We start from the raw sequence: 24,998 nt of genomic DNA, 5'->3' as shown, positions 1-24,998 counted from the left end.
CAAACAGGTTGGGGCTAATAAGTCTACCCAGATTTTTTTTTCTTCATTTCATCACACGCAGTCCAACAAGTTGAACAAACCACGCAGGGTGTGTTTTGTTCCCTAATGTCTAAATTTTATGCTCAGGTCCTGTTTATAACATATTTAAACAAACTTTACACAAGATATATCTTTATTTCCCTCTCACAACTTAGATCTAAATATTACTCAATGTCAATGTAGTATATATATATATATATATATATATATATATATATATATATATATATATATATTTTTTATACAGAACCAACAAACATAATTTTATAATTTAGGTACACACTATACTACCCATATGTATTGAGTTGTGCATCCCCTACCTCGTGAAGCTGCGAATCCACCGGAAAAATGTTCGCCTTTCTCGCGGACGTCCGGTAGCCTTGCACCAACTCCTCGCCGGGTTCAATGGTGGAAGACAATGAAGGTGGGGGAGTCGTCCAACTGGTTGGAGGCTTGAGAAGGACAAGGCAACACTTGAGAGAGAGAAGGGGAGTTCACAAGGCTGGGCTGAAAGAGGAGGCGTGAGAGAACAATTTTTTTTTCTTTAAACCCTTTCCTCATTGAATTCCCACAGTTTCCTTATTAATGTTTTGTAACTCCCAGCCCATTATGGGATATAACTGCACCTTTTAAAAAAATCGTGGGATGGGCCTTCCTATTCCAAACGGTTGGGTTTCCAACCGTGGTCATCCACTCAGCCCTCTTTAAAAAAAAGAAAAAAACGGAATTTCTTGTTTTAATGCTCCCTTTAAGTCCACATTTTTTTTTCTAGCGTACTTCAAATTTTTTAAATCTCATTCCTCCCTTCTTTTTGTTGTTTTGGCCAAAAAGATCTTCTTGACACACCGGAGGATTTGAACCAAGGTTCTCCTCCCAAAGGGGTAACGAGCCCCGCCGATGCGCTATGTCTCATTTCGTTGCAAATTCTTGCAACGTTAATTTATTGAACCTTTAGTAAGGTTTTGGCGGAAATTCCAAAAATAACATTTTTGACAAAGAGACGTCTTTTTTTTTTCTAAAATATGTGTGAAGTGTAGTTCATGGGATTTGAACTCAGGTTGCCTCATCACTAGGCAATACACCCCACCACAACACTGTTTCCCATCTTATTGCACTATTGGCCATGTTTAATTTTTTTATATACGAATTGGATAAAAACTATATTTTAGATCTTTTGAACATTCTAACTAGATTTTTGGATCTTGTTCTCAATTCAACCTTACTTGGATCCATTAAGATCCAATTGGATTCTAATTGGGTTTCGAATCCATCCAGGATCCAAATCCGTTCATCGTACCCGAATCCATACGTCATGTCCAAATCCAAATACTGGGTCCATTTGACCCAGTTTGGATTTCAAGATCCATTTGGATCGACTCTATATCATTTTATCGTATTTATTTCAAAGGATTTTATCATTTACTTAGTTTGATAATTATCAAAATTTTGCGGGTTTTACATAGCTAATCAAACATCAAATAATGAGCCGTGACAAACGGATTCTCAATTGCCTTTGCAAATGAGATCGAGTTGTTTTCTCATTTACGTGAGAATAGAATCACAAAAGGCTTCCTGTGATTCTGATTCGCACGACTCCAAATCAGTTTTGATTTGGAGTTCCAGGTAAGCCCAGCAAATCCAACGTACCTTCACATAAAACGTTTTATGCTAAAATGACCACCTTTCCTACGTGTGGTGGGGGCCTATTAGCTATTTCCTTACCGAACAATACAAAAATATACATATTCGATCAGTGTTTTTACCAGATCCTCTCTTCCCCAAAATTCGGCATCAACCCCATTGTCAAGTTGCCAACTTGGGGCCATCAAACAGTTGCTGAAACAGTAAAAAATAAAAAACATCCTCGTCGTCTGATATACAGCAGAGCAGTCCACTACTCTATCTTAAAATTCAACAAAAAAACGACCGTCTCGTTTCGTCGTATGTGCAGCGCAGTGAAGTATGCATATCAGAATTGTGGAGGAGTGACGTCAGCCCCCTCCCCACTTGCCATCCTTCTCTTATTAAACCCCGTAACCCCATCGACGCCAAAACCTGCACACTTTCCTCTTGTCTGCAATCCTCTCTGCCTCCCCCATCACCCCTGCTACTGAATCAGAGATTACCATCATAATAGTATTGATGTTTCCTCTTTTCTGAGGAGTTTTCTCTTCGTTGGTGTTCCTCCATTTTGGCTTTTTGGGAAGATGGAGTACCAGAAAGGTTAGGGGGACAGGGAAGGTGGCGCGCCATTTTTTGAAGGAGTTTAGGGTTTTTAAGATATGGCGGCCAACGATGTGCCCTGCTGCAAGCCCATGTTTTGGGTGTACCTTCTTACTTGCACGGGGCTGGTGCTCTTTGCGGGGTTGATGTCGGGACTCACCCTCGGGCTCATGTCCTTGAGCCTTGTTGATCTTGAGGTCTTGATGAAGGCTGGCAAGCCTGAGGACAGGAGACGTGCAGGTTTTTGCTTTTTGTTTCTTCTTCCTTTTCCTTTTCCTTTTCCTGTGCTGAATTAGAGTCAGTAGGTGTTAAGGTGTGTTTGGTTTTTTGATTTTTGGTTATGTGGTTGGATTTTTTGCAGCGAAGATATTGCCGGTTGTGAAGAATCAGCATCTGCTCTTGTGTACTTTGCTTGTATGCAACTCGATGGCAATGGAAGTAAGTAACTTCTTGTTACTGTTTGTTTTTTTGCTTAATTTTAGTATGGGGTATGGGATTGGTTTGGGGGGTTCTTAGGGATACATTTTGGTTTCTTTCAGGCACTCCCTATCTTTCTCGACGCGCTTCTTCCAGCTTGGGGCGCGATTCTGATGTCTGTCACTTTGATTCTGGCATTTGGGGAGGTACCATTTCCTTTCATGTCCGTTCTGAACTTCAGCCAGAAAAAATATGGCTGGGATTTTGATGGTTATCTTGATATGTTCATGGCTTGTGAATGTGGCAATATTCTCCAAAATTTCAGCTGTTTCCAACTTATAGTGATAATTTGAAAATTTCAAAAAAATTTTTTTGGGAAAATATTTGGAACATCATTGCTAAACTGGTGTAAAATATGGTTGTGCCAGATTATTCCTCAGGCAGTATGCTCTCGTTATGGACTGAAAATTGGAGCAAAACTTGTTGTTGTCGTTCGTGTGCTTCTGTTTATATTTCTGCCCATCACGTATCCAATTAGTAAGGTATGTGGGAGCTATCAATTTTTGTTTGCTGCCGCGTTAGGTTTCAATTCTACGAGCAAAACTTAAATTCTTTGTTTTCTTGTTTCATGGACTGTTCATCCATTTGCTTATTCAAGAGACAGTTGCCTATATATTCTATCACTATTTACTAACCAGTGTAACTTCTTGACGATAATAGACGTGTGACTAGAACAGAAGATTTTATTTTTCAATTTTCACTTGAAATTAAGATAATACTCATGTCGGGTTTGATCCTGACACAAATCATCACTCAAACTCAACAGAGGATCAGCCCAAATTTTAGTTGCGTCATCCTTTATCGCTTCAAGCCCAAGGAACTATACTTGGGTCAGTTAGGGCTATCCCGACTTCTTCCTGCACATCTGTACTCAAACCTTCCCCTCTTGTTGCTTCTGTTTATTTATGGAAGTGGATACGACCAACAGTGGTTCAAATGTTCATCTACCTTTTACAGCCTTCCTCCAATCTCAGGTTCATCAAAAATCTTGAAATTTCATAACAAATTCAAGATGTCTGCAAAATAAGGATTCTTAAAATCCAGGATTGTGTGACTCCTAGGATTCTTAGGTGGTGTTTAGATGCAGCCACTTATCCAGATGAATGGGCTAAGGTGGGATCTTCTATTATAGATGACAATGCGACTTCCCAGCTTATCCTGTTTATCTGGACAAGTGGTTTCACCCAAACACTCCCTAAGGGTACTATAATTTCAGAATCCTGATTCCAAGCATGCCTTTACTGTGGGTTTATCTTCTTCTTAGAATATGATCCATCCTGCTTTCATTTGGTTCAGTGCAGGTGGTCTCAACAATTATGTTTTGATGTAGTTTGTAGCATTTGTAGCTGCTTGTGAGCTATTTAGCTATGTTAGTTCATTGCTATTTTCTCAACTGCTTGAATCATTTATTATTAGATCAGTTTCCTTAGTGATCTGTTTTATCTTTGTTTTGGAACATTTAATTGGATAAATTTTCTTCTTCTCAGTTATTGCTTTAAACATTTAATTGGATAAATTTTCTTCTTCTCAGTTATTGCTTCAAACATTTATTAAGATTTTGGTTTCCTAATCTGAGCAGCTATTAGACTGGCTATTGGGAAAGGGGCATTTTGTACTTTTGAGAAGAGCTGAACTAAAGACATTTGTTGATATGCATGGAAATGAGGTAACTCTCCACTTTCTTATTGTTAGCAGTTGTTAGTGATACTGCTTTGGCACTACTGAAAGAATTTTGTTTATCTTTAAATATGTAAAATTAAATGTAACTGAGGCAACCCTAGAATGTGTAATGAATAGTTTGACGGCCACATACTGAAGGGCATCAAGTACAGCTGACTTTATATTTCCTGTGGTCCTTTTGTTGGTAGAAGCCTAGAAGGCAGGCTAATTTTCATGAGTGGTGAACTTAGAACGGCACAAAGTTTTATGTAGCTCCACTGTGTCAAGAATCTCAAGATATCATATTCAATGTGGTTGGATATTTAATTTTTAACAATTACTGCAATCATGAGCATGCTATGAACGTTACTTGGCCAAGTAATTCCAAATAGTGCTCTAACTCACTTCAGGATGTTATATGTTTAATGGACTAAGATGACCTGATTTTTTTTTTATAATAACTTTGATGACCTGATTGACATCCATTAGATTGTAATGCACCAATGGCGTGAAAACAAAGAAGCCTAGAGAGGTAGCTTCAAGCAACCTATGGTAATGCATGAAGATAATCAGACTCGGTTGATTGTATAAGAAGAATCCTGTTTTGGGATAAAAACATAAAGGAAAAAGACTATTGTGGGTATTATGATGAAATTGCAAGTCATCTATTTGATACTAGAGAATATTTTTCCAAGATAGATGCTGTAACTGTTGATATGAAAGGAATATCCAAACATATTTCTGAAAGTTTCTTCTCGTGCTTAAATTGATCACACAGCATGTGCTCACACCATGTGATCTTGTATCATTGGTGTTTGTTTTTAACTGGAATACTCCACTATAAACATAATATTCTATGAACTGTGCAGTCCTCTATCTTTAACTAAAACTTCATATTTGCATTTCTCGAATAAAATTCTCATATATGCCTGTTATCTGTAGGCAGGAAAAGGAGGTGAACTGACTCATGATGAAACAACAATCATTACTGGAGCACTGGATTTAACACAGAAGACTGTCAAGGACGCAATGACACCCATCTCTGAGGCATTCTCCCTTGATATCAACTCCAAACTTGACATGTATGTGTGATATCTAGTGGATGCTTGACTTTCTCTGTTTTTTCTTTGCTCTTTCTTTGACATTATTAAACTGTTAATTTATTTAGGCAAACAATGGGTATGATAATGACTAAAGGGCATAGTCGTGTACCTATATACTCTGGAAGTCCGACTAATGTCATAGGACTTATTTTGGTAAGAGTGTTGCTTCTATATGATTCTTGAGTATTCATAATTTTTCATTTAAAATGCTGGGTGACTGGGTGTTGCAATAATGATTAATCTATCAAGATTTATGTAATGCATTTTGATATCTTAATTTTTAGTACTTCTAGTTTGAGTAATGCATCCTTGCTTGGGTTCAGTTGATTTTCCTTCATGAAACATTTGGTAGTCATTCGTGTCAGTTACATCAAACTTAGTTTGTATTGAAGAACACTCGAGAACAAGAACCCACAAGAACCACACAAAGAAGAGAAAGTGAGAAAAAGGCTTAGCCGAAACTTCATTACTGAAAGAATGAAAAAGATTACATCTTAAAGGGTCAACCCGCTTTGTGGTTACACTACAGGACAAAAACTGTTGACGCCTAACCACTAACCACATGTTAAAGTACAAAAATGCCCTCATTAAATAATCTATTGTACATAAGAAGAGAGGGAAACACAAGATTAGAATTATGTATGATACAACCATATTACACTTCTCAACACTCCCCCTCAAACTTGAGATAATGCTAACAGAATCATCCCAAGTTTGGAAAGAAAGGGCTGAAAGTGTGAAGGAGCTAAACTCTTTGTAAACACATCAGCAATTTGCTCCTTTGGGCTCACATGTTCTAACAAAATGATTCCATCTTCATACACCTTCCTTGTAAAGTGATAGTCAATTTTAATATGCTTTGTTCTCTCATGAAATTCAGGATTTTTAGAAACATGTATGACACTCATATTGTCACCATACAAGGGAGTTATTCCACAAGCTTCCACACTAAGATCCTTAAGAAGCCATCTTATCCAAATGATTTCTGCAGTAACCGGAGCCATGGCTACGTACTCTGCTTAGGTTGAGATGAAGAGAGTGGTGCACCCACAGTAATGACCTGAGCTTGCATCATGCCAAGCCAAAAGTATGGTTCATTTCTATAAGTGGCTTCTCTTTTTAAAAGTACGAAATATAGTTTTTTAACATTTTTTGCTAGCAAATGGCTTCCTTTGGTGACTAAAGCTTAGAATTTTCCACTTTTCTGCCAAATTTGTTGGAATAAGCTGCCATGATTTTCTGAATTGTTGCATGATTCTGCTTTTCTTTCAGTCTCTTTTTTGTAAGGGATTATTCTCTCGTATGTGGCAAAATGTATACTTTTTTACTGTCATTTCACACCATTTTTTTGTTTGTTTCAGGTAAAAAATCTAATTACCTGTCATCCTGAAGATGAAGTTCCTATTAGGAATGTTACTATTCGGAAGATTACTAGGTATGAGAAGCTTATTTTGAATAATGATTTATTTTACTGTTTATCTTTCAAGTTTTGTATATTCTTTTGTTCGGTTGGAAAAGTTAATTAAAGAAATATGTCACATTCTTTCAGTGATTGAAAGTCTGTGGCTATAGCACCCATGGATAAACAAACAATACATGCTGGGTCTTTATATCAAAGTTGTGCAATTGATGCTTTTTCTCATCTTGAAGATTGGTAAAGTTCAAGTTTAAGATGCATCAGCATTTCTCGGAAAACTTGGGAAATTTTCTTCACTTTTTCTTAATCTTCAATACAAATTTGTTTATTTTGTATAGTCAGTGTTTCTTATTGAGAGATAACGTTAGTTGGATCTGGGTTTTGGATCCTGATCCAATGTGTGTATTATATGACATTACAATTTGTTTTTTTATATCTCCTTTTTCTTTCCTATACTGCCCCTTGTTATTGTTAAATTATATACCTAATCATTCAAATGTAATATATATATTTTATATATATAAGGTAATACATATACATATATTAATATATATGTATATGTATCTACTTATTATATATATAAAATATATATTTCTGTTTTGTTTAGCCGTAGGGGTAGAATAGTCTTTTCCTCCATTTTACGCACATTCATTTTATGAATGTGATTGTAATTTGTTTTTTTATTTTTCTTTTTCTTTATTTTTTCTTTTTCTTTTTGTAAAGTACCAAAAGGTACCTTGGGGGGCCCGTTGGGCCCTCTCCAACGTCTATGAGTGGAGCCCCTCCAAGGCTCCTCTTGTGTTGTTATAAATAGGGGTTTCACCCCCTTGTATTTTTCATGGCTTTGAGTCAAAGCCCAAGTTCTCAATAAATCGATTCCATTGTTTTTATGCCTTTGTGCATTTGTGAGTTATTTGTGGGTTGTGCTTTTTGTGCACAAGTGTTCTAAAGTGTTCTTATTGTGCTTTCGTGGTGGGTTTAATATCAAGAATATTAAGGTCTTGATATTAGTATCTTATTGGAGATACTTTCACAGTTATTAGTTTCCTGTAATGTGTAATATGTGAGCAAATATATAAATGTTGCTTGTATGTTAATTTTAATTTAAAGGAAACCTCCCACATGATCTCCCTATTGGGAATCGCTTCTGCAGCAACCCCTCTACCTTCTTCTCTCTTCCTATTCCTTTTTTAGGCTGTTCAGGACACCTATGGATACCAAAGTTATTATGGTATCAGAGCAAGAGATTGATTGATTGATTTGATCTATTGAGGTAAGTTCTAAGAGATCTCGGGGATTTATACCTTTTTTCTTCTCTAAGTTTCCCTTCTTCTTTTCTCTTTCTTCTTTCTTATCTCTTCTATTAATCTTTAATCTTTCGTTCCCAATCATCACTTGTGCTACTGCTATTTGGTTGCGTATTTCTCTTTGTCATAACGTGATTTTCAGATTTATATTGCTGTTTCTTGATTGACGTCAATCCTGTTTCTTCCCTTTTATCTTTCTATTTAACGTCACCATTATTTTTCCTTTCCTGCTGATGATTTTACCCATCTTCATATATTTTTGTCCTTCCCTGTTCAAATTTGCAGATCTGAAATCAGATTTACGAAAGAATCTGATTTATTGTTTTTTTCTTAACCATCATGTCATTCCATTGAATTTAAATATAAAAATTTTGTTGCAGTGTTTACCGACCAAAAAAAACAAAAAAAAGGTCAGTCAAGCTTTGGTCATTCGAGTTCTGATATTGAAGTGATTGGTTGAGTATTCTTGTTCTATCTCATATTCTTTATTATTTTGGTCTGCTTTCCTATGGATTCAAATATGCAACCATCACTGTTCTCTACTTTTTTACCCCAATTGGTTTCTGAAAAATTGAACAACTCAAATTTTCTAACTTGGAAGAGGTAAATAACTCCTTTTATTAGGAGTTAAGATATCTCCGGGCACCTTGATGGCTCTGTCGTCCCTCCACTAGAATATGTCATCAAGGAGGATATAGATGAGAACGGGGTTGTTATTTCATTTGTTCATGTCAGGAATCCAGAATTTATTTCATGGATGAAAAGAGATCAAATTTTGGTTGCATATATTATTTTCACTTTGTCACAAGAGGTCCTTATTGGAGTGCATGATGATTGCATGACTCTACAGATTTGGACTAGGTTAGTCCAAGCGTATTGTTAAATATTAGAGTCAATGGTCATGTTTTTTAAGAGGGAATTTCAGAATCTAAAGAAAGGTTCTATGCCCATTATGGAATATCTTATCTCAATAAGATGAAAGATATCACTGATAAGCTTGCCATGGTTGAATATGAAGTTTCAGATAAGGATATGGTCTAACAGGCTCTCAGTGGTCTTTGTCCTGATTACCATGTCCTCTCTACTACTTTGCAACATTCGAAGATGCTCCCTATATTTGATAATCTGAAGGCCAAATTGTTACATTATGAGATGACTCTCAGTGTTAATGCAGATACCTCTAATGATACTCAAGAAGTTCTGCTTACTAATGTGTCACATGGTCATGGAAGTTGATATTTTATATGAGGTGGGGGATGTGGTCGTGAAGGTAATCAGGGACGACGAGGTATACCTCCCATACCGAATATTCCTCCTAACACTTTTGCCCAAGGATGGCATCCTATTCCTTCTTGAGGCTGTTCTGGATTATTTATGATGTGTTTGTTATTTACTGGAATCAATGTTGTGAAAAGCGTAGAGGCGTAGCGAGGCGCTCCACCAAAAACTGAAGTGAGGTGTAAAGCGTAAGCCTCAATTTTTTTTAAACTTAAAAGAAACTGTAAAAATATATATCTAAAAATACAAATAAATAAAAGAAATGCTTTATATTTTTGCAAGAAAAAGTTGTATAAAATCTATTATTTCTTTTCTTTATTATTATTTGTATTCTTTTTCAAATTTTAATATTGTTGTTGACTAGGTTATAAATATAAAAATTACTTTAACATGAGACACATTGTTACTAATATGATGCTCATAATTAGGAAACTCCTTTTTGTGAATCACTGCCTTCGAATAAATGTGCATGTAGGGACAAAAAAATGTAATCTTATCCAAACCAAAGAGAGTACAGATAATACGAGCAACAATCCTTGTGTTGGCAGAAACAAAAAAAAAGAATGGCTAACATAAAAAAAGAATGACTAACATAAAAAAGAATAGGAAAAAAAACTAGAACCAACTCTAGAGAGAGAGTGACAATCTTCTTCTTCCTTTCAGCAGAGAGAGACAGAGAGCGAGAGACGAGAGAGGCAACAAGAGGGAGAGAGAGAGAGAGGGAGAGCGAGAGCGAGAGAGACAGAGACAGAGAGAGGGAGAGCGAGAGCGAGAGAGAAATAGAGGAAGTGCGAGAGGGCAAGCAAGAGCAACAACGAGAAGGAGAGGCAAAGAGCGAGGGAGAGTGATAGACAAGAGAGAAAGAGAGGGAGAGGGAGAGACATTAGAGAGAGAGGGAGAGGCAGAGACGAGAGGGAAAGAGGGGAGAGTGCCTTAAGTATTGGGCCTCTCCTTATATTTAGGGTCAAAAGGGGGCCTTGACCCCCATTTGACTGAGGCGCATGCCTCAGTCCGAGGAGCGCCTTGACATGAGGCGTGCGCCTTGGGAACTTTACTCTTTTTAAGTGCACCTCAAGGCGCACGGGCGAGACACATTTTTTGTGCCTTGAGATGCACTTTCGATAACACAGGCTGGAATTGTGTTACTCCATATCTATGATTCTATTAGTTGAGAAGAATTTTTAAACATTAGTTTTAAAATGTTAATGGATGCTTAACAGATCTGTGGACAAAATTAAGATTTTTCCATTTGCCTATTGGTAGAATTTGCCATTAATAGAATAATGTGGTTTTCTGTGAAAGAAATTTTAGATAAGCATAGCTTATGAAATGTAAAACCAGGTTGGAGACGCTAGCAGAATTGGAAGAAATATTCCAATTTAGCAAGCAGTAAGTATTGAGATCAAAATTGCTCACATTAAGATGACTTAAGAATCACTCTCACTTTAAGATGACTATCTCCTTTCATACTATCTTATTAGAGGTTTGGCTGTGGTCAAGCTATGTAACTGAACGATTGGCTACCTTTTGACCTTGCCTATGGATGATATTTATTACAAATTTGAACTATTTCATCATCTGTGACCATTTCCATTGAAAAAATATTTAATTCATTCATTTTTTTTTGTAGGGTCCGTGAGTATTTGCCACTTTATTCTTTATTAAATGAATTTCAAAAAGGTCATAGTCACATGGCTGTGGTTGTGAAGCGTACGAGGGATACTACAGAGACAACAGAAAACATAAATGGAAGGTCCATTATGCTTGATAATAGGTTTGGCATCAATAAGAAGCGCAGGGACATTGAGGGAAAAAATGCCTCTGGTGAGAATTATTACCCTTGTTTATTAGAGCTAGTATATGGTGCAATGCTATGTTTTTATGTGGAACTTACATGTAAATCTGGGATAATTGATGGCTAGTTACATACTTGAATCATTTTCCCTGTAGAACATGTGGAGTCTTTATTTGAAAATACTCTGAAAGTTGTCACTCTATTAATATTTTTCTGTTTTTTGAAAATGGAAACAAGGGAATGAAAGTATACTCTGAAATTCAAAATTTGTATTAAATTTTAACTTCACATATACTTTTCTTGTACAAATGTTTCCCAGAAAACATGATAAAAAAACTTCTGTTTAACTAGAATTAATGAGGTTAATATTCTGCATTGCTAGTAATCTTAATGTTTCAAGTCTCTTTCAGCATTAATTTGAAGTGTTGCCTATCGTGCTCAAGGGCTCTACACACCTGACTACATAGGTTGGCTTAAGGTATTCAAGCTGAAGTCTTTCAAGAGTTAGATACCTGTGGTGCACCTCCCTTGCCACAAGGCTGAATCAGCAGGCTTCCTGGTGAGCGAGAGGGGCAGCTGAGGGTTTTAACCACTCAGGTGTGAGCCATACAACAGGGCATCACTCTCTTCTGAGCCCCACCATTTGAACCTGTTAAAATGTAAAACTGTACATGTATGTATATATAATAATATTATATTATTATTATATATATATATATATAAATACATTTTTATTTTCTTTCTTTTCTGTATTTTTTTCCTTTATTTTTATTTTTTTGTCTTTATGTCATCTAGTTCAGTTTGAACTAGAATGACTGTTGCTAGTCAAGTCCTGTCCAGACTTGACTAGCAATAGAGCTGTTGGACTGACACAGTCCAACAGCTCTTAATAGAGCTGTTGGACTGACACATTCCAACAGCTCTAAATAGAGCTGTTGGACTGTGCCCAACAGCTCTATTGAGTCCTCTTTCAGCTGTGTATATAAAGGGGTGCAGCCCCTCTTGTATTTTACCCCAATGCTTCTTAAGCAATTGGTTTTTCATATCAATAAAGAATACATTTTTATTTTTATTTTGTTTCCAGTTATACCCTTTTTAAGGGTTATGCTTTAGTGTCATTCTTGACACTTGCTCTTGTTAATCAAAGCACGTGTTTCGAAGATCCCCATTTCATTTCACCAGCATTTCCGCTCATTTAATTTAAAAAATGGTTATAAACCTATCAAAATTGTTTATAGATCATGTTAAACATATCTAAAAGGCTAAATCCAGTGTTCAGTGATTGGATCCACTCAAGCCCCAGGCATGTGCGTGATTGGTTATCGCACATCTCTCTCTCTCTCTCTCTCTCTCTCTCTCTATATATATATATATATATATATATATATACACACACACACACACACATCCATGCTAAATGGGCACGATACTAAATGAATCATGCTATATTTGATTTCAGGTGTTTTTTTCGCAATTCCAACCCTATAGATGTGTTCAGCATGATTGATTTACTAGAAATCAATACTTGGATCATGCATTTTGGATGGAAAAAATGGTATTTGGAGCCTCAAAAATTTATGAAAATTGTAGGCTGTTGATTTTCGAAACCTTATAAAAACCTATCTATGCATCGGAATCAAATGCTCCAAGAACTGATTCCTATAAAAACAAGCATATAGATTGCATCTGTACAGTCAGAAATTAGAAAAAAACCCTGAAAATCTAATAGCATGTTTCATTTAGCACCGATGTATATATATATATATATATATATATATATATATATATATATATATATATATATATATATATATATATATATATATATATATATATATATATGAGAACTGGAAATATGGGCATTTCCAACACTTTTTTTGCAAATCCAACAATGTGGATGTGCTTGGCATGGTGAATTTGCTAGGAATCAACCATTGTATCATATATTTTCAATGAAAAAATGCGATTTTTGAATGCTTGAATATTTATGAAGATTTTGAGCCATTGATTTTAAAGCCTTAAAAAAATATCGTTTATGCATCAAAATTGGATGATTCAAGTGCAGGTTCTTATAAAACCAAGCATGTAGATCACATCCGTGCGGTTAGATTCAAGAGGAAAGAACAAAAAATCTATGAAATTCACGGTTCACACATTAGTTCTCATATTTCTAGTTTTCATATTCTAGTGATTCTCTCTCTCTCTCTCTATATATATATGGGGCACTAGAATATGTTAACTGGAAATATGTGAACTGGAGTGTAAACTAGGCATTTCCGACACATTTTTTGTAAATCCAACCTTGTAGTTGCATTCGGCGTGATCTATTTGCTAGGAATCGACTGTTTGATCATGTATTTTTCGTTGAAAAAATGCGATTTTCGGATGCTTCAATATTTACGAAAATTCTGAGTGGTTGGTTTTTCAAGCCTTAAAAGATCCTTCTTATGCATCATAATAATGATCCAAGAGTCTGTTTCTATATAACCAAGCATCTAGATCACGTCCGTACAGTGAAATTTAAGAAAAAATACTAAAACCCTTGAAAATCTCGGTTCGTACTCCAATTCACATATTTCCAGTTAACATATTCTAGTGGCCCATATATATATATATATAGGGGTAATGTTTGCTACACTCGTGGGTAAGGAACCCCCTAGCGAAAAAATGTAATATTTTTTTTTATTTTCAGTTTTTTTGCACATGTGACCCTTCAGATGTGATCTACATATTAATTTTAGTAGAAACTGACCTTTGGATCATGTTCTTTTGACATATATGTCCTATTTTATGAGAGCTGAAAAATCAACGGCCTACAATGTACCCAATTTTCAAATCTAAAAAAAGCTATGATCCAAGGGTCGATTCCTACTATTTTGACCATGCTGAACACATCCACGAGCTCAGATTTGGTGAAAACAACCTCCCCCTATGAGTTCCAACCAGTGTTGTTAAAAGCGCGCCTCAAGGCGCAAAAAGCGTGCCTCGCCTCGAGGCGAGACCCTTTTCGCCTTGAGGCGCACGTAAAAAGCGCAACAGCCTCAAGGCGTACGCCTCATGCGCCTTGAGGCGTACGCCTTGAGGCGAGGCGCGCCTCAAAGTGAGGCGCGCATTAAACATCGGATGGCCCGGACCCGAGTTCGACCCGGATCCGGGCCCGTATTCTCGAAAGATCGAGAACCTGTGTCTTTAAAAAAGACACAGGTGCTTCGGGGCGAGGGAAAGCCCTCGCCCCTTCTCTCTCCACTCCGTCCCCTTTCGTCCACCGCCACTGCTCGCCGCCGGCCACCACTCGCCGTCGGCCACCACTCGCCGCCGGCCACCACTCGCCGCCGGCCACCACTCGCCGATCACCGCCTCTGCTGAGAAGGGATCACTCGCAGTGCGACCACTCGCCGTGCGACCACTCGCCGCCGCCACTGCTGTCGCCGACCACCATTCGCCGCCTCTGCTGTCGCCGACCACCACTCGCCGCCGCCACTGCTGTCGCCGACCACCACTCGCCGATCACCGCCTCTGCTGAGAAGGGACCACTCGCAGTGCAACCACTCGCCGTGCGACCACTCGCCGCCGGCACTGCTGTCGCCGGCCACCACTCGCCGCCGGCCACCACTCGTCGCCGATCATCGTTTTCCTTCAGGTATGGCTTTTTCGTTTTTTTTTTTATTAACCAGGGGCGTATCTAGGGGGGGGGGGCAGGACTGGGCTGTAGCCCAGTCCTGCCTCCCGAAACAGTTAATTTTTTTTTTTTTTAAAAGCCCAGTCTTACCCCAACCCTGATTCCATATGAAATAGATTTTTATCCATTTTTGTAGCTCAGCCCAACCCTGACTGCAGCAAATAGTTTGATTTGTCCATATGAAATAGATTTTTATTAATAATTGTAGTCATTTTTTATCCATATGACTGCGGTCCCTTGGTTTCCTTTTTTGTCCATATAACTGTAGCGATGATGATTTCTTGGTGTGCAATCAAATATGCGATGTCCTGAATTGTTTAAGCATGCATTGAATTGGTTTTTCGTCAATAATGCTCTTATGGAACTGAAAAGGCTCTTATGGAACTTGTATCCCTTGTCATGTTGGTGGTCACTTCAGCGCAACTTCTCTTGAAGATAAAAGTTGGACATAAAGGAGCAGTTGTATGGTTATTTCAATCAGTTTCTGATGTATAGGAGCCCACCTGACCTACATTTTGGAAATAAATTTGTTGAATGAAACAATAAAAAGCAACTTTTTCTTCAAACTGACTATTTAAGGATCTCTCAAGATGCTATTAGGTCTATCTAGATGTTGATCCATAGGATATTTTACACTATAACCCATTTTAATTGAATTAATTTGTGATTTTTATTGGCTCACATCTTTGAGTATGAAAACAGTCTCAGTTTTGAGTGCTTTTACAATAGGATAATGAAGCAAACTAAAACAGATTGTGGGGTTGTAGGTTTCTTTTCACTACTGTGTAAACTGAGATAGAACACACAATTGAAATATTCAAACATAATGGTGACCTCTGTTTAGCATATTCAATATATGTTTTTTTTTCCGGCATTTTCACAATTTCTTGGGGTTGATCTCCGGAGTTGGTTGGTGTTTTCTTTTTGTTTTTGAGAAGAAATCTGGGATCCAAACCACCTCCACTCTATCTCTACTATGTGTGTGTGTGGCTATAAGTGTGCATTATTGAATGAACTTTGAGACCCAATTAAAAAACTGACCTAATTATATTTATTATTTTTTTCTCGTCAATTATGTTTTTTTCTAGGATTCGTATATAGCTTATACACCAAGATTGTTTATTTTGCATTTGTTTTCATGTAATGTGGTCAGCAGAATGCATGATGTTAATATATATTTTGTGTTATGTATTTTTGCAGTTGAAAAATGGCAAAAGATGTAGGATGGGATCATGGAGTTAAAGTTCCAAATCCTACTAAAGATCCTAAACTTGTAGGACATGTAATTTGCAATTACTGTCATAAACAGACTACAGGAGGCATCTATAGGCTAAAACATCACTTAGCTGGCACAAAGCATGGTGTAAGCATGTGCGAAGCGGTTCCACATGACGTGAACATATTTTTTCAGAATCATCTAAAGGATCAGAGGCTAAAGAAAGAAGAGTTAGAGCAAACCAAGTTGGATATCGGGAGAAGTGTTTATTTTGGATCATCAACCGGCGATAATGTGAATAAAGAAGCTAGTAGATCAGGTAGTGATGCAAAAACAAGTGCAGCTGGTCCTATGGACCTTTTTGTGAACAAAGAAGCACGGCAAACCACAATAAACACTGCTTTCAAAAGGGATGAAAGAAAAAATGCATGTCGTGCCATTGGTAGATTTTTTTATGCAAATGCCTTATCATTTAATCTTTGCAACAGTCCATATTTTGGTGCAATGGTAGAAGCTATTGCAAATTATGGGCGAGGGTTCAAACCACCTTCTTATCATGAGATCAGAACGTGGATTTTGAAGGACGAGGTAGATTGTACTCATGAAATTTTGAAAGAGTTCAAAAAAGAGTGGCCAAAGGTTGGTTGCAGTATTATGGCAGATGGTTGGACAGATGGGAAAGGAAGAAACTTAATTAATTTTCTTGTGAACAGCTCATCTGGGACAGTATTTTTGAAGTCTGTTGACATCAGCGACATGGAAAAAACTGGTGCAAATTTGTGTCAGTTGTTTGAAGAAGTTGTTAAAGAAGTTGGTGAAAGTAATGTGGTGCAATTCATTACAGATAATGCACCAAATTATGTGGCAGCTGGAAATATGTTAATAGCAGGAAAAACATGTTTTTGGACACCATGTGCAGCCCACTACTTGGATCTTATGTTAGAAGATATTGGAAAGATATCAATTTTTAAAGATACAGTGGAAAAGGCAAAAAAAATTACAAGATACATTTATAGTCATGCATGGGTATTAAATTTAATGAGAAAATTCACAAAGAAGAAAGAACTTCTGCGTCCAGCCGTCACTCGTTTTGCCACAACATATCTTACACTTCATAGTATTGGATGTTATAAGAAAGAGTTAAAGTCGATGTTCTTATCTTCAAATTTTAGAACATCTAATTACTATAAGAAATCTGATGCTAAGAACATTTCTTGTATTGTTCTTAATGATCATAAGTTTTGGGCTGCCATATCATATGCAATTAAAGCTACACTACCTCTCGTCAAAGTGTTGCGACTCGTTGATGCAGATGAACCTGCTATGGGATTTTTGTATGAGGCAATGGATAGAGCGAAGGAGGAAATTGCTTCAAACCTTGACAATGTCCAAAGAAAATATAAACCTATTTGGGATATCATTGATAGACGATGGGACTTGCAACTTCATAAGCCTTTGCATGCAGCTGCCTATTATTTAAATCCACATTTTCATTATGCTGACAACTTCAACCTTGATGGAGAAGTTATGGGTGGCTTTTATGATTGTGTTGAAAAATTAGTTTCTGATGCAAATATTCGGTTGAAAATTACAACACAAATCGATGCATTTAAAAAGGCAAATGGCTTGTTTGGCAGAGAGACAACTGTTACAACAAGAAAATTAAAAAGTCCTGGTAAGTTTGCAATTATGTTGTTATTTGTCAATATTTTTTTATGTTTTTGTTAATTATGACATTCTTAATGTTTTTATCAATTTTTTATTATTTTATTTGAATGCAGCTGATTGGTGGAGTTCATTTGGGCACGAAAATCCTGAGTTGATGAATTTTGCAATTCGAATTTTAAGTTTGACATGCAGTGCATCGGGCTGTGAGAGGAATTGGAGTACTTTCTCATTGGTTTGTGACTTTGTATTTTATTTTTGAAATACATTTTTATATTTTAATTATCTTATATTTGATTATCAATGATTTGAAATTATAGGTGCATACAAAACGAAGGAATAGACTTGAACAAGAGAAGATGAATGCATTGGTTTTTGTAATGTACAATATGAAATTAAGAGAGAGAAATATGAAGAGGAGGGCTACCAAAGACCCTATATGTCTAGATCATATAGACTCAGACGATGAGTGGATTGTGGAGAAGGAAGATCCAGTGTTGCCAAGTGATCCCAATTGGTTGGAGGATTCATGGTTGGATCCGAACTTCGACATAAATGCCATTGAGCATGTTCCTATTGAAAAAGTCACTTCACCTCATGTTTCACAAAGTGGTTTTAGGCAAGACATGTCTTCAAGAGATCGAGGTAAAGTTATATTCCTTTTACCTAGCTATGAATATAAATGTATTTTTTTAATTACATAACCTAAATATTTAATACATGTTTTTTTATTGAAAGAAAAAGAAAAGCAAAAGAAGTAATTGAGGACGTAGATGAAGAAAGTGTAGATGATGAAGAGTCAGAGAATGAAGATGAAGAAGAACCTATTTATATGGATTCTTCAGATGATGATATTGAAGACTTAAATATTGATGATGACGAGACACAACAAGAGCCTAGGCCCTAATTCATATCATAGAGCTATTGGCCATTTATATGTTTTTTGGGACTTTCAGTTGTAATTGTGAATGTTAACACTCTTATTTTAAAGAATTCTGGACAAATACATTAACATTTGGTTGTTAATGTTAACATGCATTTTTTAATTATGACATGATGTTGTTAGTGCTAATATGCATTTTGTTGTTAATGTTAGTTTTTTATTGAATGAATGCTCATATTTATGCAATTAGATACTTATATAGATCAAGTTGTTGCATTAATGCTACTTTTACATGTTAATCTCATATTTTTTTCGTATTTATTTGAGATTTTTTATTTCGTGTTGGTTGGCGCTTCATCAATAAAGCATTTCTTATTTATTTATAATTTTAGATCATTTTTATAGTTTTTTTTAAGTTTAAAAATATTTTTTTTTTGAGGCTTACGCTTTGCGCCTCGAGGCTTATGCCTCGCCTCAGATTTTGGTGGAGCGCCTCGCTACGCCTCAACGCTTTTAACAACACTGGTTCCAACCAATGGGTTCCTTACACAAGAGGGTAGCAAATTATATATATATATATATATATATATATATATATATATATATATATATATATATATTAAGGTTAATCTAACATTGAACTAGTTGTATTTAAGATTATATGGATTCAACCTTTTTAAAATGACTAAAATACCCTTAAAAGAATAACATTTTTGAAAATGTATGGTTATTTCATGAGGTCAAAAAGGTTACTTTGATAGATTCATAAAGTTACTTTTTTGGAAAAGGTATTTGAATTTTCATTTTCCGCCAAGTTCAAAAGACTTATAATGTCCAAAAAGTAACCATGCATTTTAAAAATGCAGGGTATTTTAGTCATTTTAATATGGTTGAATGTAGCTAAAGTACAACTAGTTTAATGTTAGATTAACCCATGTATATAACTATATGGGTTAATCTAACATTAAACTAGTTGTATTTTAGCTACATTAAACCATATTAAAATGACTAGCATGACTACACACATCCTATCATACAGGGACTATCATTTGTGTATTCTATTGCAAGCATATGACTTGATTAGTCTTCCTTCAGCACCAGACCTGACATCTTTGTTCTTTCCCTTGCTTGGATTCATTTTTTGGGCCCTATAACCACGAGATATAATATATGCAGTTGTAACTTTCCATGTACATGTTACATAAATAACATCATAAAAGGCATGCATGTTTTATCAAATGCAAATTTCCAATGACTTTTACTTTTTCATGTTCTAATTTTGTTTAAGTGGCTCCTATTAAGAAACTGCAGTGCTTAGTAATTCACTTGGTCAAATGTTATACAGCATTTAGTTTGATTGCAACTATATCAGGCTCTACCTGAAAGGTTGGTACCTCAAATGATTTCTCATTAATTATTTTGCATGATAAGGAAATTGACTCTCAAAGTACAAAGAGCAGAACCTTTTGTCACCATTAGTTGTATATGTTCCTTTCAAGTATAGTGTTCTTGTTTATCGCACATGTGCTTGTTTTTTGAAAAAATATGCAGTTTTTAAATTATTGATTGTTGTTCTCGCAGATGGTTCCCGATCCATTCAAGTCGATCAAATTACTACAAATTCATGCTCCACATATCCTGCTGCAACTGAAGCATGCAGTCCTGCTTCAAGAATTGGTACAGAAAAGCATGGAGAAACAGTTGGGCAACCAAGAAAATGGGGACGGGCTAGCCAAAATGACATTCTTGATGTCAATTCAGACTCCCTTCTGAGTTTCCCTGATGATGAGGAAGTTATTGGCATAATAACAATGGAAGATGTTATGGAAGAATTATTACAGGTTTTTAGAATGAAATATTTAGACAGAGATCAAATTTTTATGCCTATTTTCTTAGTACACATTCTCGGAATGCTAGAAATGAGGAACTTAGACACTGGTATAACCACAATTTGAGGTTTATATATCTACTAAGTTACTTTAATTGGTAAACCAATTTTACTAAATTTATACTGTGAGATTTTTATCTTGAATTTGGCCTTCAATGTGAATGTCTTACCTTCCATTTATACTAACCCACTGATAGATATCTTAAATTGTCATTATTTGTCTGTAATGCCATCTTTTGTTGCCTGAGAAATGCCTCATCCTGTGCACTTTTAACTTTCAACTGTTCATACCTGCAGTTATATAGATAGTATGAATGCCAACAATAGTGGGAAAAAAAGCTTTCATGATAAGACAACTGATGCTAGGTGGTAAAGTCAGTCTTTATGCAATGATAATCACGTGAAGGTATAGTTGAAGAAATTTAGGTGAAAGTGTATTGGTGGAAGAAATTGCATGTAGGGAAACTGTCCCTTTGATTTCCTAGCTTTCCTGATAAATCTAATACAATGCAATGTCAACACCTTCTTACATAACCTCTTTTTTTTTAGTCATATTACATAACTTCCTCTTGGAGTCAATAAAATGTACTCTCAAAAGATGTTCTCACCTGCAGAACTTAGGTATCATGCATGAAAAAAAATTGCATTCCAAAAGATTATATATAAATAAATAAATAATATATATAGCTCAAGCGCTTCAAGTTATTGCCACCAACTTGTCTTAAGTCCATATGTTTTGGATGGTCATGATTTTGACCTTTGTGGCTTATCTATGTTGTTTCATTTCTCATTTATTTAATCTTGATCTGCATAAAGTGGTACATATCATTTTACCATTTTTAATAACATGATATTGAATTGATTTGTCCATTTACTTGGGAATCAGACAGTTTAGATTAATAGCCTTAATTTTCTTAGAGCTCTATAAGATCTCTCTCTCTCTCTATATATATATATCATTCTTGAAATGATATCTTCAAGGGTTTTCTATAGAAAATCTTGAGGAAAATTTCAATAATAAAGAAGAATAGATATTTGGTCTGATAATAATACTGTAATACCTCGTGGAAGTCTTAGTTGTAGGTGCCACGAGCTGCTTCAATATAAAGCCTCATTTTTTTGTCTTGAATTGTTGGTGCATGGTGGATCGCTGATTTTTATTTTCATAAAAAACCTGTCTAAAGGTCAAATATTATAATCTAAGACGTTTTTTAAATAAACATTGAGGATCACATCTATGTATCACTCACAAGATTGTTAGAAAATCAATGGGGCTTACGAGATAGTATGATAGTATCATTGGTCTTAGATCCAACTGCTATTCATGTGCATGTATTTACGTTAACCAGCGCATCTTTGCCTCATTTTTTGTCTTGAAGTGTTGGTGCATGGTGGACTGCTGATTTTTATTTTCATAAAAAGCCTGTCTAAAGGTCAAATATTATAATCTAAGACATGTTTTCTAAATAAACATTGAGGATCACATCTATGTATCACTCGCAAGATTGTTAGAAAATCAATGGGGTTTACGAGATAGTATGATAGTATCATTGGTCCTAGATCCGACTGCTATTCATGTGCATGTATTTACGTTAACCATCACATCTTTGCCTTGGTGGTTGAAGACATCTTTGTCTCCCACAAGGTCAACAGCTGTTTGGTTTGTATGTTTTTTGTGTTGTCGTCCATGCAAACATATGCTCTGCATGAGGTATCTTTTTCTTCATTCATAATGCTCCTCTTTTTTGTTCATGCAGGAAGAGATACTGGATGAAACTGATGAATATGTTGACGTCCACAACAAGTAAGCTTTTTACTCTCCATTAGGTAGATTTTTTTTGAGTCCTTTGATTTTATAATATTTATGACAAGTGGATTTTATTTGCTAACAGAATCACAATCAATATGCTGCCTCCAAGATCATCACCTAAAGCTACATCCTTTTCTCCATTACCACGGAGAACTCCAGTGGCTTCACCACTTTCCTCTTATCATCAGTCTCCTATACTGCGGTCACCTACTTCCCCTTATGTTCATGTTCCAGGTCAACGAACTACTTTGCCTTTCTCTCCTGGGAAATCACCCCCATCTTCCTCAATAGAGAATTCAGTGCAAGGTCATCTATCACCATCTTCCCTTCAAGTAAGTGCACCATGGTTTACGTTTTTATCTATCATTCATATAACTTGGTTAAGTCTTCCAATGTGTTACTAAAACTTCTCTCACTTCTGGTTTTCCTAAATTTAGAGCTTGTTATTAATATTCAGAATGGCCTGCTTGAAGCTGGTAATCTGTTACATTTTCTCATGCTTTGTACTCGGGGCAAAGCCTCAAAGAGTGTTTGGATGGTTTTGCCATGCTCAAAGTTGAACTACAAATGGTAGCAAGCTGCTTAGTGATGGATTTCATTTTATTCAAGCACTCAACCAAACTTGAAGTGCCACATAGGAAGTTGCAACATGTAAGGAAGTATGCGGAAGCACAAAAGCACTAGCCACTAAAGGCTTACAAGATCACAATCATACAAGTGCACATGCACAAGTCCGCTATGGGATAATACCTATGTCACATGGGTGCGGGTGCGACATGGGTGCAACACAATTTTAAAATTTTTGGACACGGGGACTCAACTATATATATAGAGAGATATTTTTTTAAAAAAAAAAAAAAATATATATATATATATATATATATATATATATATATATATATATAATAATATATCCAGTGTGTGCATATATGTGGATATTGTCCTCTAAAGTTTGGCACCAACATGAGTGTTTTTACAAACTTTGCAAATTGTACTTTTGCCCTTGCAAAAAGGGGGGTCCGGGGGCTCCCCCGGTGCGGGTCCTGCTGCCCGGTCAGTCGGCGGGGGTCCAGGGGGGGCCGTAGGGGGCAGCGCCCCCCAAAATTTTTTTTTCTGGGGCTTATGTTTGAGACTCATGCTATATATATATATATATATATATTTTTAAAAAAATATATAAAAGGATCATTTTTTTGTTTTTTTGCCCTAAAAATGGACATTTTTGGACTTAGTCAACGTTGACCGAGTCCAAAACAAGGACGGACTCGGCCTCGACTCGGCGTTGACCGAGTCCGACTCAGTGTTGATCGAGTCCGACTCGGCGTTGATCGAGTCCAGGCCGTGTCCGAAGCTGCACCCGTGTCAGGGCATGTCGACTCGGGTGCAGCTCCTCCCTAGCCGAGTTCGTGTGACATAGGATAATACAAGAATCAATAAGGCAAAGAGAAACACAAAAAGGTAAAAAGTAAAAGTTTTTATTAATTAAATGCTTAATACAAGCATTGCATTTACAAGAGGGGACAGCCCCCTATTTATATACATAAGTTCTCTTTAAAGGGAGACTTAAAGGGAGCACCAAAAAGCTGTTGGAGCTCCCAACGGTCATATTTATGATCGTTGGGCATCTCCAACAGCTCTTTGGTCTTTTGACCAAAGAGCCTTGTCCTTTTTGGTCAAGGACAAAAACATAAAAAAGGAAAAAGGGCCTACAACAGTCCCTAAACTTTATCTTATTATAAGAGAAAAAGACCAAAATACCCCTGACTCAAAAAACAAATTACATGACATAAATAGTATATATATATATATATATATATATATATATTATCTTAACACCCTCCCTCAAACTTATGGTATAAACACCGAAAGTTTGTTGAGAAGAAACATGAATCGTGGAGTAGCAAGAGATTTAGTATAGAAGTTCGTAAGTTGAAATTATGAAGTGGCAAAAGACAACTCAATAGTTCCTCTCAGGAATTCATCACGAACATAATGGTGGTCCATCTCGATGTGCTTGGTGCGCTCATGTAAGATGTGATTGCGAGCAATATAAATTGCACTTTTATTATCGCAACACATCTTTAAAGGTTTGGAGACTTCAATACCCATGTCTCTGAGAAGATTTCTTAACCATACAAGTTCCATAGTTGTAGTTGGCATAGCTCTGTATTCGGCTTTAGTAGAAGATAATGAGACCTTTTGTTGCTTCTTGCATCTTCAGGCAACCAGAGAATCTCCTAAAAAGACACAAAAATTAGTAGTTGAGATTCTATCATTGGGATTTCCTCCCCAATCAGCATCAATAGAAGCAAGTAAATCTAAAGATGAGGATGAGGATATAAAGAGCCTTTTAGTTATGAAATTCTTGATATATCTGACGATCCTTAATACAATACTCATGTGTACAGTTGTGAGAGCATGTTGGAACTAACTAGCAGAGTGAACTGTATGAGCTATATCTAGTCTGGTGATAGACAGATAAGTGAGAGACTCAATTAGCTGTCTATAAGGTGTGGGGCCTTCAAGAAGAGTCCTATTTTCAAGGTTGAATTTAGCATT

The 24,998-nt window shown here is 36.2% G+C and overlaps 2 protein-coding genes across 2 annotated transcripts in view; both read left to right on the top strand.

Annotated features, from left to right (window-relative positions):
• Positions 1-2,121: 2,121 nt before the first annotated feature.
• The window catches only part of LOC149835827 (DUF21 domain-containing protein At4g33700-like), a 34,577-nt gene continuing 11,700 nt past the window's right edge, over positions 2,122-24,998 (top strand). The window contains exons 1-12 of the mRNA XM_090008777.1: positions 2,122-2,502; positions 2,624-2,700; positions 2,802-2,885; positions 3,108-3,221; positions 4,319-4,405; positions 5,341-5,480; positions 5,567-5,654; positions 6,863-6,936; positions 11,134-11,327; positions 20,323-20,582; positions 22,387-22,433; positions 22,522-22,771. Of these exons, the coding sequence (XP_089864903.1) occupies positions 2,322-2,502; positions 2,624-2,700; positions 2,802-2,885; positions 3,108-3,221; positions 4,319-4,405; positions 5,341-5,480; positions 5,567-5,654; positions 6,863-6,936; positions 11,134-11,327; positions 20,323-20,582; positions 22,387-22,433; positions 22,522-22,771 (1,596 nt within the window). The 5' untranslated portion in view covers positions 2,122-2,321. The remainder of the gene's footprint in view (positions 2,503-2,623; positions 2,701-2,801; positions 2,886-3,107; positions 3,222-4,318; positions 4,406-5,340; positions 5,481-5,566; positions 5,655-6,862; positions 6,937-11,133; positions 11,328-20,322; positions 20,583-22,386; positions 22,434-22,521; positions 22,772-24,998) is intronic.
• Positions 15,498-18,989, top strand: LOC149835828 (uncharacterized). The gene is made up of 4 exons (XM_090008776.1): positions 15,498-17,868; positions 17,975-18,093; positions 18,179-18,503; positions 18,597-18,989. The coding sequence occupies exons 1-4, from the start codon at positions 16,185-16,187 to the stop codon at positions 18,617-18,619; spliced, it is 2,151 nt and encodes a 716-aa protein (XP_089864902.1). The 5' UTR covers positions 15,498-16,184; the 3' UTR covers positions 18,620-18,989.

This window comes from Nuphar pumila, chromosome 6 (genome assembly GCF_984573655.1).
Source record: "Nuphar pumila chromosome 6, dmNupPumi1.hap1.1, whole genome shotgun sequence".
Classification (NCBI taxonomy): Eukaryota; Viridiplantae; Streptophyta; class Magnoliopsida; order Nymphaeales; family Nymphaeaceae; genus Nuphar; species Nuphar pumila.
Note: the sequence above shows the minus strand (reverse complement) of the source record. Positions and strands in the feature narration are given on the sequence as shown.